This window comes from Liolophura sinensis, chromosome 1 (assembly GCF_032854445.1).
Source record: "Liolophura sinensis isolate JHLJ2023 chromosome 1, CUHK_Ljap_v2, whole genome shotgun sequence".
NCBI lineage: Eukaryota > Metazoa > Mollusca > Polyplacophora > Chitonida > Chitonidae > Liolophura > Liolophura sinensis.
In genome coordinates this window covers 76,375,444-76,394,099 of record NC_088295.1, presented here as the reverse complement: position 1 = coordinate 76,394,099, position 18,656 = coordinate 76,375,444, and the positions used below count along the sequence as shown (strand labels likewise).

At 39.8% G+C, this 18,656-nt stretch overlaps 1 protein-coding gene across 1 annotated transcript in view; it reads right to left on the bottom strand.

Moving 5' to 3' along the window:
* The window catches only part of LOC135473227 (sonic hedgehog protein-like), a 39,286-nt gene that overhangs the window by 3,598 nt on the left and 17,032 nt on the right, over nt 1–18,656 (bottom strand). Inside the window, 4 exon segments of the mRNA XM_064753075.1 lie at nt 4,702–4,774; nt 4,776–4,942; nt 4,945–4,963; nt 14,451–15,471. Coding sequence (XP_064609145.1) covers nt 4,702–4,774; nt 4,776–4,942; nt 4,945–4,963; nt 14,451–14,765 — 574 coding nt within the window. The 5' untranslated portion in view covers nt 14,766–15,471.

Genomic DNA, 18,656 nt, shown 5'->3' with positions numbered 1-18,656 from the left:
TGACGTGCTAATAGCTTTCGTTAGAGATGACATTTGCTTAAAGATTTACGGATTTCGGTTCAAAGGTGCCCGATGCTAGCCGACACGTGCAGTCTCTCCATAAGCATTATTGGAGGGGTAATCAACAAAGGCGGGGCGCCCTTTAGCTTTCACTGTCCATTGTTTGCGCGTAAAGTGTTTTCCGTGACTTTTCTCCTCTCCCCGTGGGCCAGAGGACCAGCCGTTGAGGGGGAGTGCAGGCTCTAAGATAGTCATGTTAATCCCACGTATCCCTTAGGCTCACTCGAGAAATTATGAAAGGTCTAGCAAGGGGTCAGTTAGTTTTTCAGCTTAGACGTGAACCGGTATGGGCAAAGCGCTTTCCCCAAGGTATCTTGATGCAGTCAGCGAATATATCTTGGCCGTATGAGATTTGCGGAAGGGAACAGTTAGCGTCACGTTTATTACACGGCCTTACATCTCTCATAGACAGTCAAAATTTCCGTTCAACAAAAAAGTGAAATCTACCAATACCTTTGAATGCCCTGGGGTTAGTTCCAACCGGGCTTCATGTTTGATGATAATTTGGATGGTGTATATGGTTTATTGTTTAGTTTGAGAAACAGTGTTGTCTACCAAATGCTAAGTCTACCATAAGGTATAAACTATATCCTGTTGACTTTGGCAGAGTTATATATGATCAATATGGCCAAGCGTCTTCCGGTACAAGATGACCTACGTAATACAAGGTCACTTGGTGATATATCATTACCGCTACGGAGGCCCAAAGACACCTAAGTGTTTTGTTGAATGTCCACTTGCGAAAATCCCACGACAAAAGTCAACATCTTAAAGTGATAGGACAAAGCCGCTTAGTCTGAATGTTTGTTTTCGCGCATCAAACAGAAGGGTGGAGATTGCCAATCCTTGTCACAGTACGTACCTCCCCTGGAAACCTCGTATGGTCAATAGTTCGCTGGAAAAGCCACAGTGTCCTATACCTACATGTACCCAATTTTCAGTTTGCACAGTGAACGGAAAAAGCAAACAAGCACTACGCCTCAATCAATCTAAACCTCAAAGACAGGCAATTAAGAAATCGGACAAAAAGTGAATATATTAAACCGCTCACTGTGACAGACGTTAAGTCAACACAGTTACCCTGGCTCCCAAACATCAGTTCAGATTTCGTACGAAATTAAACTAATTTTCCCTAAATGTACGCATAATGTGGGAGCAACACTTTGGGGAGAGTGACCTTTTTGTCAAGTCAACGTGTTAAAGGGAAAGAATTACCTGACAAAATAAACTAGAACTTGAAGGAAACCATGCAACAACATGAGTTCATTCAACAGCTATTGCCTCTGGCGAGAAAATGATCAGACTAAATTTAATATTTAAAGAATCACTGAAATCAACATATCATACCAAAACGTGTATGGGTGGGTTTTATTACCCACACATTCATACTGTAATATCATCTTCATCTCATAATGTATATACCTTCCGTAAAAATCAATGACACAGTTAAATTAAGTATAAATGTTAAGTATACTCTTATACATACTGAGCCTTTCTACTTCAATCGTTATTTTGATCAGAATTCGTTGCTTACGCCTCGCGCTGTCGCCACCTATGCATGCTCTTCGCACGTGGGTTTATGAACTAAAGGCGTAAACTACTTAAAACGTTCTTGAAGGAATGTTCTCTTTCTTTACAAGATCTCCCTCGTCCTGAGTACTTTCCTCGTTATATTTACTCGACGGCCAAAAGTAAATTTGTACGGCGTTATTGTAAACTGTCATTAATGAGGGAAATTAAGTCTTAATGTGACTAAAATGATTGTACTAAACGGATGTGAGGAGAATTTAATCTGAGACCGCCGTCCTGTTTGCCCTCTGTATATCTTACACGGATAGGATAATTGACAGGGTGGAGACCATACTGTCGGTTTCTCATTTCCTTGACTGTGCGCTTCTAGACAGTTCCCTTCTCACCTCTGTGTAACCCGTCGATTCACAATAGGAACTTTCTGCCCATATTTTACCTCGACACGCCCAAAATTTCGCTAAATGACACTTGTAAAAAGGTGAAGGTGTTAACGGGCAATTAGGCAATGTACAGTTGAAACCTGAGACTCTGACAAATATTGTACCTGGGGAAAATGTTGACCTGGGCCGAGAGTTGATGAGAAACGGGGCAAGGGTGAGACCAGATCCCATACGCTAAACACAGGACATCAGAATGACACAGAATGCATCACGGCCGACAGTTATTTATTGATTAACGACTGAATGACTAAAAATTAATTGATTGATTGATTTGTTGATTAACATGAAATTGATAAATTTCATTCATCAATTTAATTTTACATCAAACTAAAATCTAAAGGCTTTATAGCTTCTAACTGACGCCGGGTACTAACGATCTACTTTATTTCTTAATCATTTCTTTGCCTTTTCCGTAGGCCTACAATTAGTATCCCACAACACCACAGCAACGGGACTGGGGGCACGAACACAATCAACGTAACTCTTCACAAATCTGAAGTGTAAAGCCGTGAAAGCACAAAACCACGTTGTGTTTAACACCCTAAGTGACTGATGAAGAGCGTGGGGTCTGCGAGCAGGACACATCATAGCGCCTTACCAGTTCATAATTCTCTATAATTACAAATATATCTGTAATAGGTTCGAGGTTATTTTAGTCGTATTCCCAACAACCAGGCTCGTCAGAATGTCTGTGTCGGGAGAATAAAGCCCATTATGACAGACACTTAAACATATCGTCAACTGTCTAGAACTGGGGCAGGTCTTAAGCCAGTTATAATGACCCCTGGGGAGATCTGCCTATTAGAATATATAACGCAAATAAGGTAGAAGTCAGAATGTACTCATCTCCGGTGTTATTAGCAAAGTCTTGAGTTACAGGGCAATGGTCCGAGTCAATATTTCATAATAATTTAATGGGCAGTTCGCAGACGTGCATTTTAATACAGTCAGTAGGATTGGCACGAGTGTCTAAAGGACGTCGACAGGGGCGCAGTATCTCAAGTCCTCGCTGTCACGCCCTATACATATCCCCTAGTCTTAGGGTCGCTTTGGTTGTTTCGTAGACAAGCTTTGAAGTATTCAAAAGGACAAGCATCGTCCCGAATTTGCCGTTGAATCAAGGAAAATCATTCACGACTAAACCCCCATTCAGAGAGGTCTTGCCCGTATGTCAGCAGGCCAGTGAGTATAATACCGTATAAAGAGGGAAGGCCTTATACGTTGTGCTCTCCTCGCTTATCATTCAGTACGTGATCGGACAAATGACTTTTCTGGACTCGTTCTTCAAAAGAGGCCGATACTTTAGGAAATTACACTAAGCCCGCCCTGCCACCCTCTGTCCATTAGCCCAACGATTAAGGTAAACGTATCTTAAAAGTTAAGTCGTGCTTCGTACACGTTCAGAATTCTGCTCACCCCAGACTGTTTTGATAGGGAAGAAAAGCTGTCTCGGACGAAGACCTTTCGCTGATCTTCAGCTCGTATTTTTATTCCTCCATGACTCTCGCCTCTTAGCTCGCCTGTACAAATAACCCACCGTATATTCTTATGTCTAAGCAGGTCACATATTAAATGTGTTAGCGAATTATACCGCAGTTCCGATGATCAGCCGATCGAGAAAAAAAAACCAGCATAAGTGGGTATAACGGGAAATGTTGCTGGCTGTATATGTCGACCAGAGTTATTGATCTGACATAGCACAGTGTTAGCAAATGCTTGGTCATTAGCTTAACTGATTGCCTGTCCTCGTTTCTTAACACTAGTTGAGTAGTTTTCACTTAACCACGCTATAAATGGCTTATATGATCCAATCTATATTTGCATACACGCTTACTTATTTGCTTACATGCCCACATACTTGTTTGATTGATTAACAGATTGAATAATAAGGAGAATGAATTACTGAATGAGTGAATGAAGGAATTGATGAATGAATTTATGACCTATTCTTTGAATGAATGAATGAATCAATGGATGAATGCATTGATTGACTGATTGATTGATAGCATAACTGAATAATTAATTCCTTGCTGATTAACCCGTTACTGATTAATATATTTCTATGGTATTTGGTTGATTTGCTGATTGATTGATTTATTGATTTGGCTAAAGGAGTATTTCAAGTAATTCATAGGCTATTTGTTCTGTTTGATTTCGTGGTCGATAAATTAATTCATGATAGGTTCGTTTTTAGGTGTTAGGTTCATTTTCCAACATGCCCTTTAAATGAGGGTTTTAGACAAGTATCATATATATTCACGGCGACTACGTATTCATGATATAGTGAAACTGGTAAGGAACGCTTTCACTACCGAGCCGAATACTGTAGGACGTAATTTGTCAACAACTATAAATTACCTGTTGACAGGTGAGGTCAAAAGTTAGCTCGGGTATAGAGAGGTCAGCTTCACACAAAACTGGCATATTTTATGATTCTACAAACACTTGCCTACATCGAACAAACAGGAACGCTGGGGTCCGTGGCTGTCACACAGGGCCGACTACAGCAGGCAAATGTTTACTGAATTTGTTATAGGATCTCCTCCTATGTGGAAGGCTTGATTTACCTGGCCTGTAAGATAGGGGCGTGTAGTTGAGTCAGGTGTGGAAGTTCCCTACTGCAGAAGAACAAGGTTTTTTTGTATTTAAATAGACGAGAAAGTTGCCTTACCCGAAGCCACAGAGCAGTGTATATGTCGCCGGTTTTCATAGTACACCCAATCAAATCCGGCCTCGACGGCGAGGGCGGGCGAGCAGCCCATACTTGCTCCTGTCCCGGTCACTGGTGGTGATGTCCACGGCTCGCCCCTCGTAATGTAGGGAGTCTTTCTTATGACTACCATCCTCGTCCCACGCCTCTACCACCCTCAGCTTCAGACCTGGCCATTCGTTCATCACCGCTATCGCTAAGTGTTCAGCTTGTCTTTACACCTCTGAAACGATACGAGTATTGTATGCTGAAATGACATTTTGTCTAAATGACTGATTGGCAGATTGATTGATAGAGATGATTTTGTTGCAAAGACAACGAACATATGACATGATTTAATGGCTGACCAGAAATATCGAAAACGAAAAACAAGAAAAAAGCAAAGAACAGGCTGTAATACCAACATGTTACATAAAAATGTAAATACATAAACAAAAACAAAGTTACAAAGTTACGAAGTTCTACCACGTTCATATCGTATAAAACTATACACACACACGGCAAATTTAGTCGGTCTTCGATTTCTATTGTGTGTTAAATGAAACAAAGCTGTATACTGGCTTCAAAAATCCTTTAACATAGCAGTTAGTCATGGATACATGGTGCTTATGACCTCACGAAGATGTATGACGTTCCTTTAACATTGTAAGATTTTCAATTTAACAATAGGTTAGAGTTATATGTTGACAATACGAACAGACAAACATCTGGGACCTTTTCGTGACACTTAGCTCAAACGGACTGACTGTCCTATAAACAAGCTAATTTTTCATCATTTTGTTCATTTGAGATTCTCCTAGTCGTAGAAACGAAAACATGCATGTAGAGCGAGTGTGGGGGGAGGGGGAGGGGGGGCCGAGGAGACAGTCTTGCCTCTATCCTCTTGAACCCTGAAGGGCAAACAGGAGAATTAACGCAGACGTTCTAATCCCGCTTCTGTAGGAACACTTCAGCTTTTGTTCGTTCAGTTTATCACTAAAGTTTGCTACAGCCACCTTGTAATTTGTTGCTAACAAGTTGTCGACACCGTTTCTTATCAGATAGTCACATGTGTATAAAGCCAATGTATCGGTTTTATGAGCACACGACGGTGGTTTGATTTTATCTGTTTTGTACACGGAGTAACTTTCTGTTGCTTTCCGACATAGTTTGGTTGGCGACTGGATAAATATCAGGAGAAACTACAACATACCAGTTTAGGAGTTTAAGCTCCTTGGTAAACCGAGGTGATCACTCTAACTCAGTAAGACAAAACCATGTCCTCTGTTCGATTTCTTTGCTGACATATCATGTATGTAAATCTAGTAATATTTGGGGAGTCATGTCGGCTTATGAGGATACCACGGCCTATGGGAAGCTCAGGGCAAACATTGATTTGCCAAACAGCTGATAAGGAAGATTAGCCAGATAGGGGGCATACCAAAACTGTAACCTTGCCGACCGAGCGAACTCGGACTAGTGTCTCATTACTCAATACGTACGAAAGCAACAAGGGATGGTTTATTTACTTCTAGGGCTAAAGGTGACGCTTCGGCTATCCAACAATGTCAGGCATATATAAATATAAGTATAAGAAACCGTCGGTATTAAATGGGCCTGTAAACAGCTGCCAATTGCATTCCAAAAGTACTAACGATGGATCAGAACCTAGACTGCAGAGTGAACTGGTAGACAGTACGCAAATGTACAGAGAGGAGGGCTACTGGTGACCACGTGGCAAGGAGGTCCTTTGCACCACACGCACCTTACCCAATAAAGAAATTAGACATTTCTTGGATTCGTCCCTGATACTCAAATACTACATGAATCAGCTGACAGAAAACCATAACCAAAATCAACAGTAGATCTATTCGAGGGCGCGACCTAATCTGGTTGCTGATTATTGCATTATACAAAGAAAACATTCAAGGCTCATTCGGGTACGCAGTTACATTTTTCTCTGTTGGCTGTAGTTAATAGTCAGTTCGATTATCTTCCACAATGATCACTAGCAATGAAACACTGGTTTGCAATGTATCTGTTTAAAGGATTTCGTGGTGTCAACAATGATGCACTAGCTTACAAAGTATCCAATGGTTTCGGGGTTTCAGCAATAATACAGTAGTTTGTACAGTATCTGTTTAAAGGTTTCGGGATTTCAGAAATAATAGACCAACTTACAGAGTGTCAATCTAACGGTTTCATGGTTTCAGTATTAAGCCCTTTTGTTTTCAACTGATAGACGTGTTCTTCAAAGCCCTAACCGTGAAATGCCAAAAATATCCTTCATGTAAATCCCTAAACGTGATATACCATTACTTGTTACAAAGTGGAAGTATTTTGTCTGTACTAAAAGTAACATCATTGTTTTTTCAAGAAACAGTCGTAATATGCTCGATCCTACATGTGACATCAACGTTTTTCAAGATACAGACCTAATGTGTTTGGCCCTACACGTGACATCACTGTTTTTAAAGATACAGAATTATAGTGTAAGGCCTTAAACGTGAAATATTATTGCTTGTCGCGATACAAATGTTTTGTGAAAGGCCCTTGTCCGTTACACATATATTGTGTGACCCTCTTTTCCCTTATAACACCTTTTCCTTAATATATAATTAACATATAACATATAATATTAACATATAACATATAATATTAACATATTAACACACGGTGTAGATATAATTGTACCGTTTTATGACTTGGTAATACTGTTAATACTCTCTCAAAGATCCCACAAGCACGGAACTGGAGTGTAGTGTTTTATGGGTTTGTGACTCCAGAGATAGGAAGTAAGGGTAGAATCTCCCACCCTTCCCCTACCCTCTCTCTTCAGCCCACGCCCCGGGCTTTACGATATGATTAAGGTCATCCCGTATTACTTAGACCAGAATATTTGGATTTGACTTTTTGTATTCTGAATACCTAAAGATTCTCTGATTTGCCGAGCTCTGTCCCTCCACTATTCAGTCTGGCACGCACACAGAGACATGCACATTTTAGAGAAATCAACACCTGTCTACCGCTAATTTATTTACCCTGCTTAAGGAACTGAGAGCTGAGTTATTAATACTGAGCTCGATCAATAGGAGGCTTGGTATACCGCTGAGACTTTGAGTTATTGGCGTAAAACTTTAGAGTGATATAAATTTTGGATTCGTTTAGATGGATTGGTTTAGATGACCGTGTCTTATATAGTCTGCGGTAAGTGTGCCAAAATTGGGCTATATTAAACGTAACACAACAATGTGACACTACACTGTAGTACTAATGAACTGGTTAAAGTACAGTCTTTACTTTACCACCGTCAACGTTTCAACACACGGTTAATTCTTGTGTTATATATATATATATATATATATATATATATATATATATATATATATATATATATATATATAATACCACAACTGCCGCTGAAATGCAATACCACTTTGTTGCTTATATCACGTTCTCTATCTAACTCTGTCAGCCTCATCCTTTTCTCCAACGATTAAGTAAAAAGCCGGCCTTTAAAAAAAAAAGAACCCTTTAAATTAATCTTATCGGGGGGAGCTAATTGTCCAATCTGCACCTATTCTGACAAATCAGAAATAACGCTATGTCGCCAACATGTGATGTATCACGTGTAATGGGATTTAAAGGTTTGTTGTACTAAGTTAAGGATTTAGAGTTAGTAAGGTAGTTAACAGACAAATTCCTCAGTACCAGACTGGTGTACAATCGCCATCCCGAGGACATGGTCGGTGTTTCAGGCAAGGCCTGAGAGGTGAGAAGGTAGCGAACTAAGGCTTTCCACTGCGGCGATTAAAAGCCTTTCATCAGAGATCAGTATTTGACGAATGTTTGCATGTGGATGAAGGGACTGTATATGTGTGAAGTGTTTGGGTGCGTGTGAACAAAAGGGCTAACAAAGGTCAATCGTTAATACAGAACCTGTTCCGATTCGTGTTGTTCCCGAACTAAGCGGCAAAGTTAACTTCTACCAAAGCGTTAAAATATTCAAACAATGATCAAAAAAGTAGTAGAGAAGGCCTGACAGACAGACGGAATTCCGTCACTTCATCTTCGACACCTGCAACTGATAGGTATACCCTGATGAATGTGGACCTTACAGTCCAAACCTCCCCTGTTGTACACTTAGCATTAGAGCGCTAATCTCTGGTTAATGACACTTGTCATCGCCCGCTCATTTCCACATGAACTTATCCCCGACCTATCACAGGCGTAAGTCAGCTCCACAAGGTTTGCGCATCTTCGATAAACTTTTCTGCCACTGCTGTAACACTTCTACCTTTCCGGGAAAAAATAAGCATCTTTACAAATGTGTTTTAAGAATTTTTTAAATTAAGTTTAAAGAAACCTTTCTAGATTTCAACTACTTTAATTATATCAAGACTATAACAAGGAAAATGCTAATGTATCGTATACATTATTATGTTTTGCTGATAGTTCAGCCTACAAGACTGCTAAACGTCGTTTTCGTACGTTATATATTGCTTCCTTAAAGGAGAGAGTCTAATAATGCTTTCATTGCAAAAGGAGGACTGTTGGTTGGGATTTGTTTCCTTAAAAATTAGGTTTAAGCGATGTGCTACATCAGTAGAATTATTTACATCGATAACATAAATTATTTACATCGATAACATAAATGGAGAGCATTAAATCTAACTATCAACAATTATGAATAACTCGGTAGAAGTTTCTCATATTTGATAGAGAAGAATGTTAAGTTCAGTTATCAGCGCACTGCATTTGAAATTAGCACAGATTTAAGATCAGTGAGCAATTCCATCAGGATGAAAGAATTTTGTGCAAACAGGAATGCAAATGAAACATTGTTTTTAGTGTTGAGCCGTTTAACGGGTATTTCAGGTGTATCGAGGGGGGAACTTCAAACTGCATTGCCAAAACAGAAATTGTGATGATCTAGTTTCATTGTGATCCTAGCACTCTTGTTTTGTGCAAGAGTGTATGTTTTGTCCGATATGCAATCACTCAGAGGTAAATAACCAAAGGCAGGTAAGGCACTATTGATATATTGCAAAGATCTCAGACTTCCGCTTTTCACATTTTCTAGACGGTACTTTTCTCGAGGAATTCCCTATTTTCCTATCCTTAATAGCTTCACCTTAAAGACCTCTGCATGTAGAAGGCATCAAACTTCTTTCTGACGGTAGCTGCATACGTCAAACTAAATCACAGTATCCAAACACACATATATTTCCTATATGGGATAAAACCGCATAGATCACAATTAAAGTGCATGTTGTCTACACCGTCTCTACACCTGGATAGACTTTGGCGTAAAACAACTTCTTGTAGATCACCACATATAAATCCCCGGGGAATCACAGCTTGCGGTGTTATCAAGCCATAAATCACGTTTATAGACTTTTATGAAGTAAGATGTCAGTGGTTTTGGCGTGACTGAGAGTCAGTGGGGGGATAGGTGTGGGGTCAGACCGCGTGTAGACGGACGTAGCCGTGTATTCTCAGGTACGATGTCAGCTTGAGACTACGACTCCTATTGCTCTGTATTAAATATACTGTTATACTGGGGGTAGTCCTATGTTACTTACTATAACCAAGAACTAACGTTATCTTCTCTGGTTGTACATCTATTTTACATTCATGTCTAGAGTTGCTTGTATTTACCAAAGTCTCTGACAGTTAAGACCGAAAATAGATAGTCGCAGACGTATGAAGAGTAAAAGTCTTTTAGATTTGTTGAACTTTCCTCGTAGTCCCTTACCATTAGACTGGTATAATTTATTACTGATTAAAATTCTTTAAATCGTTGATTTAATTCATGTATTTAGTGTTAAATACATTATTGTCGCCACATAACAATATCTTCACATCAAATTTGAAAAATTTAATCTATGCGTTTCTTGCTCGATTCTCCATGCGTCATATTTTTTGAGTGAACACTGAAATAATGATGCATTTTAAACATGAACATGTCAGCAGTAGGTTTTTGATTTTATCTGTAATCTTTTAACAAACATTCCACATAAATCATCCTGCTTATTCACACATTCCCATTATGGGTGGATCAAATTAAATACGAATTTAAACACTTTCAGTAACCAGTATTATATTTAATTCCAGATTGTAAAACAACAAGACACGATATCTGAAAATTTTTTTTTTCAGGGATCAAATGGAATACCAGAAATAAACTCTCAGGATATAATCTGAAATTCTAAACTGCTGGTCACGGTTTGTTTTGTTAGAAATCAGGTTCAAGCGATGTGCTTCATCGGTACAATTTATTTATACCGGTACTATAATGTATAAAATTGTGATAATTTTCAAGGCCATTAAATAAGGTGACACCCTCAGATATTACACAAAGACATAAGTACATGAGTAAGATATGCCTTGGGTACATGAGTAAGATGCACTTTCAATCAGGGAAAAATAGAGATATGCGTAATTATGTAATCTTCAAACATCAGTCACGAATAAAACTACACAGGCTAATGGTTGCGGTGACGGCTCCTAAATTTGGTACTCCTATAGCATGGAAAACAGCTGGATACTTCAGTAAAAGAGTCTGAGACACCTTTTTGGAAGTCGATCTGAATATTATTAACGACTACGACTTTGAAATTTGAATGGCATTTTGTGCTAAGAGAATCGACTGTTTTCCTTGTATCATTGAAAACTGACGATTGATTCTTTCTTACGTTTTACCAGCTTTACGTACTATTTATATATTAATTCTTATATATTCATTTGGAAAGTGGTATTTTATATTGTATTGGAAATAGGATTTGTGCCGATTATCGACTGAAACGGCCTTTCATAATATACGAGTGGTATGGGCCTACGAAAACAGTTGCAAATTTTATAGCGGTTTCCTCCAGACAATGTCAGGTTTCCTCAACGAACTACACAATCTGGCTTTTTGTACGCACAAAAGTGATCCATTCCTTGGTCCTGTTACTTCAGTGACTACCGCGCTGAAGTTGACGTGTAAAATCATCCATAACAATATCAGTCCTCATCCAATGAACACTGTAGTTTTAAGAGAATTTTTCTCTTTAACTAGATAAAATAATAGAAAAATCATGAAACCTTCACAATGCGAATGTCACGCTTCAGGCCATCAGTAACAGAACCTATATGGTGGCCTGTTCGAAGCGATCTCCGCTGAATCGATTGCGGTCTTTCGCAATAAAGTGTTCCAAATAACTTACGTAATTTTCTGTAGCATACACAGCGTCCAAAAGCATTCAAATAAAAGAATAAAGGATATAAACATGAATAGGTGAAACAAATAAATCTTAACTGGTCGGATATGTTTTAGTCACTTAATTCTTAGACACCACATTAAGAGGTGAGAGGACTGATTTTGCGCAGGGGTGACGTTTGTACACGCAAAAGGCGCCCAAGGGTAAGAGGGCTAAGCTTCATCGAAAACAGGCTGCTAACAGGAGCTATAAAGAGCGCGAAAGCAAGTTAATATTCCAGAAGTCGTATGCCTCAATGCGCTAGGTAGTACATTTGTTTACCTTAGGGATTTTTAATTCAATTACATTTATAAACATCATCGCACAACATGTAATAAACCATTTTAAATTCATTTTACCTCTGTTTAATTAAAACATAATTTCATTTTAGCCGACCGAAGTGAGTCGTGAGGCCTCTGGGCTGTACTATCGTCTACCACTGCAAACCCTTTGATCCGAGACGGTGAAAATCTCAGTGTATGCTTGTGACTGGAACAAAATATTTCTCATCCCATTTAACATTAAGACACATTTACCTTGCCATGACAACATATAATATTTCAGTCACTTTAAGAAGGCAAATCTTTTAACTTTCTACATGTAAAGACAGCGGTAGGCTATAACTGATAACAAACTGTTATTTTTTCTGAATAAAAAGATGACGGCTGTATTAATACAGAATGTTGATGGATGTTGAGAGGCAGTTTTTTTCTCCTTCCTAATCTAGTGCTTCTTATATTGGTGAGTCATTTAGGCCTTACAGTCAGCTGTACTATGGAGTGACTTTTTGTTGCATGTAAATTAACACGTCTCTAGATTGATGTGTTATGGTGATATTGGGAGTTGTGACAACTGGTTTAACTGACCAACCACCTCTCTCATTTTACCGCTTCACACTTCATAAACGTGCTACATTTCCTCACCACGCTGTGAGCTCTTGAGAAGACGTTGTGAGCTGGTAACTTGTAAATTCTTTGTATGACCTGTACAGTCTTTCACACAATGTCATGTCCAGTCCCTTATTTCTCTTTAAATTGCTCAGTCCGTTTACTTTACACCTTTCCTACGCTCACTTTCGCAGGGTGTTTAAACGTCAGAGCCGGACTCAATTAGGCGAGTTACGTCACAATACAAATGCCTTGATAACTCTCAGTTAACTTACACGAACAAGCTATTTAAATCGAGGATTATGTAGGGCTATTCACGCAGTCTTACATACGTATTGTGAACAACCACACTGCAGTAGTCTTGAAAGAACCGCGGTGAGAAGTACTGTCTACCACCTTCAGCATGGAGCGTCTGTAGACAGTACAGTACATGTGTGAAAATCCCGTACACAATAGCTAATGCCAAACGCTTTCCTAATCAGCTTATCACAATAGTCACAACTGCTCTAGGCTTACAGTGTTAACTTCCTGCCCACGGAAATTTAGGGACAGTTAGACAGCTCTGGCGCCTGTTTTGTCTTCATTTAAAAAGAGTATTCTGCGTTAAGGTGTAGACATTTCCTCAGCCATTCGACTTTTCTGGAATCGAACGACGATTTTGTAAAGCAGGATTTGGGATCAGATTTATAATGTTTCCTTGGGTTCTATAACTTAGTTCCGGTTAAGCTTTTGTTCAATTCTTCATCGAACGTGGTAAGTTTTTGACAAATTCCTGTGGTAATCCTTTAAATAAAGTAATTTATCACAGTTTTTTTTTAACCATGTCTTCGATAGAAATCAAATTCCAGAACTAAGTTGCATTTTAGTTTTACAAGATTATGGTTTTGATAAAATATTTGAATACACGGTGAAGAAGGCATGTCGCCTTAAGTTAAAATTGTTTGCAGCCCTCTGTTAACGTGGGGTACATCCTCTCTGTTATTACGATGATTGCCAGTTTGACTCTTCGAAAAGCTATGCTTCCGTGTCTCACCCTACAGACCTCTAATAATAGCAGTTTCAATAGGTGTGTTATTAGGGAAAGGCACGAGCTGCCAAGGTTACCAAATGAAAAGGTGGAGTTCACATCATAATGAAATTAGTGCCAAAGCGCCGGGGACAAATCTCGTCAAACGAAGACCGTAATTGAAAATTGTGCTATCTATAAGACATTAGATTCGTGGTCGAGACATTTTGGTAAATGGCGGCCTTGCTGACCCAGACACGGTCAGGAATCGATGACCGGGGCAAATCTTGACTCGTTACTCAGCCACCTAAACTATAATGGCCCTGCTACACACATTTACTAGCGTCACATCCATGACGTTATCGATGGCAGCTGGCAGCTTGAATATCGCTGATCTATTCAATGCTTCACCTGCTTAGCCAATATCGAGTCAATGCCGTAACATTCTACTTGCTCGCCTCTTACTGCATCAATTTTTCATACATCGTATACATTTTGTATATTTCAATTGGGTACTTAAAGATAAGGTATAAATCGAACAAAGGAAACATTGGATTTAAAGGAAATGAAAATTCATCGTAGGCTTTAACTTACATGAGACATCCGGCGGTCAGCACCACTGCCTTCGTGGTCTTTGAAGATAATATCTGGATTGTGATTCTCGGCTAAATCTTTGAACTTCTCATCGTTTCTGGTAATCTTTCCTTCTGGCGGGCCACTTGCACCAAGGGTGTTTTCGGAAACACTAGGAACGTGCTGCTTGAACACCAGAGGTGTACGTTTGTGGCTACCAGGTCTCTTCAACCGTACTCTCCCTGGTCCACATTGTAACGATGGACCAGCCAACAATAAGAATATGAGCAGAAGAGTTTGGAAACTCCGCACATAATATCCTGTCCGGCAAGACATATTGCTTTGGGTGACTGAGTGGTATCCAACAATATCCAAAACTGTGCGCTTCAACAAGGGGTGGCGTCTAACATTAAGTCAAGATCGCGAAAGTGTAATGCCGTGTTCGAAACCATCATTGGAACATGCCTGATCCAGAAATCACCTCGAATACGAACATAAATATGGCAGAGGTATTATAAACTTCGGCAATGATGAGAACGTGTCTGCTTATAGCAGCACCATGCACGCCTTCCAAATGGCACTGTATAATTACAATGGGATATTATGGTGAAGAAAGTGTACCAGTCTAACTGACGACGGAATCTGTTCCAAAAGGGTAGTGGTGGCCACTGTTTGCGATATGTTGGGCCAAGTTCAGTGTTAGCCTGTCGTGTCTAGCCCTCGGCCCTGGACAAACACACCGGGGACAATCAGAGCAAAAGTGCGTCTCTCTGATTGGGTAGGGCTGGTGAGAAAGTTGTGACGGACAGCCACTGTCACAAACAGTTTTCTCTGGTACGTCTATACCCGTCTACTTTTGGATCGGCCCAAGACGTCACAGGTAGCAGATATACGGCTGACGATGTCTTACACTCGACGAGGTGTCCTTACCACCTGAGTCCAGAATTCTTAGCCAACCCGTGTCGGCCATATCTGTCAGCCGATTGGTCAACCAGCCAGATTGCTGTTAGCCGCTTCCGACGGATGAGTTCAGTTCGAAATTCTGTGGAGGGAAATAAAAATAAAAGTAATAAGTCAACAGCATAACTGAAGAGTCGAAAAAAGCAAAACAGAATATTCATCTGTTGATATGCAAGGCAGAGAACTTGCAGAAAATTAGAGATAACTGAACATTTAATTAAAAAGTTTTTAACAAATTTACTTTGGGTGTCCTATGTCCGAATGACACTTATTGACTTTTACCTTGAGCCCTCCCTCCACCCACACAAGTAGTAAAAGCGGCATATCTGTTCTCGTGGTTTCAGCTAGACTACACAACTAACAACAGAGAATCTATCACTTGCAGTGTGTTTTTGCATTACGTACATTCCCCATCCGAAGGCAATCCGAGAAAATGAAGAGTTCAGGTCTGGAATAGCCCGAACCAGAACAATACATCCGCTATGCTAAACATCAACACGGAGACACGATCAAATGAACTAGCGTGTGTACACTACATGTGTACAACTACCCATGGCCTTGCTAAGAATAACCCTTATCCAGACTACTATTGAGTAATGACTAGGAAAAGCATGGCTTGAGATTAAGTACATTCCAAACTTCACTAAGGCTTGTACCCTTAGGGGTTATACTAACATTACATTACGTAGTGATTTACGGGACTCCTTTCACTTTCTCAGCACAATATGAACTCAGAAAGGTAGAAATGATTTCTGCTTTTGCAGAAATCACCGGGAGCTGTGAAGCCAACGTATTTATCACCGTAAGTTGTCACCTTAAACAATGAACAGGTCTTGTACAAACATTGGCTATTGTCCAATTGCCATAAATGTGAGATACGATATAGCAGTGGCGCAGTGGCTTTCATAATTCATGATGTAATCCACTGTAACTTTAATAATATTGTAGCTATAGATGCCTCAGTGAAGCGCCTTTTTTAGTTGTTTTTTTTCGTCGGAATACAGACTAGAACATGTTATAATTAATATTTCAGTGTCAAGTGAATCTTTTCATAGTGTTAACATGACGTTAAAGCGATACTTAAAAAAATTTGATTAAATTGGGGAAAAAATGAGATATAACATGATTAATAAGCAGGAATAAAATAAAAGAAGCATAATCTCTCATCAGACCGGCCAACAAATATAGATCGATTTGTCCAGACAAATGAATTGCGCCCGTGGATCTATAGACGACAACATGACCAGCCCGGCCGCGTCTCACTGTTTTCTCCTAAAATGCCGTCATGTATTTACATACTTACTCACTGATCAACCTCCCATCTATTAAACGCCGAATCTTGTCTGGCTTCAATGGATATTAGCTACCAATATGCGGAACTTCGAAACAAACGTTTATATCATTTGAAGAACGAGTTGGTCTCAACAAAAACAATGGACAGAAGTTGTCGCATCTGCATGTACAACCAGATAAATGCTGACAATAATTGATGGTCACTGATATAGCTGTAGTTATCTCAGCGGGAGAAATTCCAGCGGGTTAATTAGTCATATGTCTACGCAGAAAAGAAACACTTCAAATCACACCGGTTTTTGCGAGCTTGACATATGACAGAAATGAGGAGTCATAGTTATTAGTTCCATTCATAAACTTGACAAATTCACTGCTTTAATTAAAACCAACAGAAAACGAGCTAGACTACAAAAAACCTTTCCCAACAGTGGTCCACCACTCACTGCCAGTCTCATCCGAGCACGTACAAGCTTACCCGTAGCGTTTCCAGGCGAACTGGGAAGCGTTGAGGTACTTGAGAAGACGATATGAGATCAGGGGCTAGGTCGGGATACAGAAGACACCTGAGTGTCCTAAACTGGCCGAGCCAACAAACTCCCAAACCTGCCGAGCGATGCCGCAAGAATATGGCAAAAGTCCAGTGTGCCAAAATTTAAAACCAACATGGGGTTACGTCACTGAAATAGTCTGATGGCTTTTTTATAAGATTTCTAACAGGATGTGGTATCTGGATAGAGAACAGCGGAGAACGTCTGGTAGCTACGATGGTTATATGGCGTACTCACATACAGAGGACCGGAATCACGCATTTGACCATTCTCTCAGTTCCCCCATCCCCATCCGCCATATCCACGCGAGCATCCACAACTGATTGAATCAGAGCCAGAAAGCTCCAACACAAACATGGGCGGTGTTGTTGCGGCATAAGCTCTACATGTCACGAATGCAACCTCATAGATCCATCGGTTCGAATAAGATGGGATTCTATCAATCCTGTTGATACTGTTTCTACCCGCTGTACCATTTTTTGTCCAACTATCTACAGGATGTAGTGTATGTACATGTCAATACCATCAGTAATCCAAGGCCATGTCAGTAAAACTCGCAGCAGGGTATTGGCTGAGGGCTGGGAGAAACACTTGGTACTGTTCCGGTGAAAGTACTACGCGTCTGTAGCAGACAAATTGGTTTATCGTCGTATCTTAATTCATTAATTAAAACTTACTCTGCGAATTAACATGATGTCCTGTCAACACAGTTATACAGCAAGCACCACGTGTAGAATTGGCTGTGTAAGGGTAGTGTTGTACTCTACGAATGCGCTCCAAAATGCTACTAACTACACGATGCAAAGCTCTATGAGGCCCCCACATCGCCAACCTAGATATTGAAAAAATCTATTTATTTCCGTGACGTTTAACTAAAAAATTGACGTTTACGTTACTATGTGAGTAATTATACAGATCGACATTATTCTTTGATAAAACAACACCATGCATATTTCCCTACCCGTTAAAAACTTAAGAAAGCATACGATAAATGAAGCAAACTGTATACAGAACGATTTATTTCTCTACAGTCAAGAACTTTGTATAGCACCATTACTTTTGTCTGCAATCCAGTAAACTGTCGAATGCAGATGCGTGGAAAAGTGATTCTCGAAAACTTGGACATGAAAATAAACACGCGGAACAAATTAAATGAGTTTTTGTCGCCGTATTTCTCACTAGGGAAGCCTCTAGATACTTGAATACAAACTTTAATAGGATCTGCCACCTACGGCTACCAACTGGGGATAAGTTAGTGTTAGATACCAGCTATTCTCAATAAAACTTGGTCTTGGTATTGGTGAAGTGCACAAAAAGGCTTCGATAAATGTAAGGAAATTATTCGCTTTACGGTAAAATCCGTTTCTTTGCCCTTCTCGGTCAGTTGTTACCTCGGCGATAGAATAAGCTGGAAAGATACCAACAA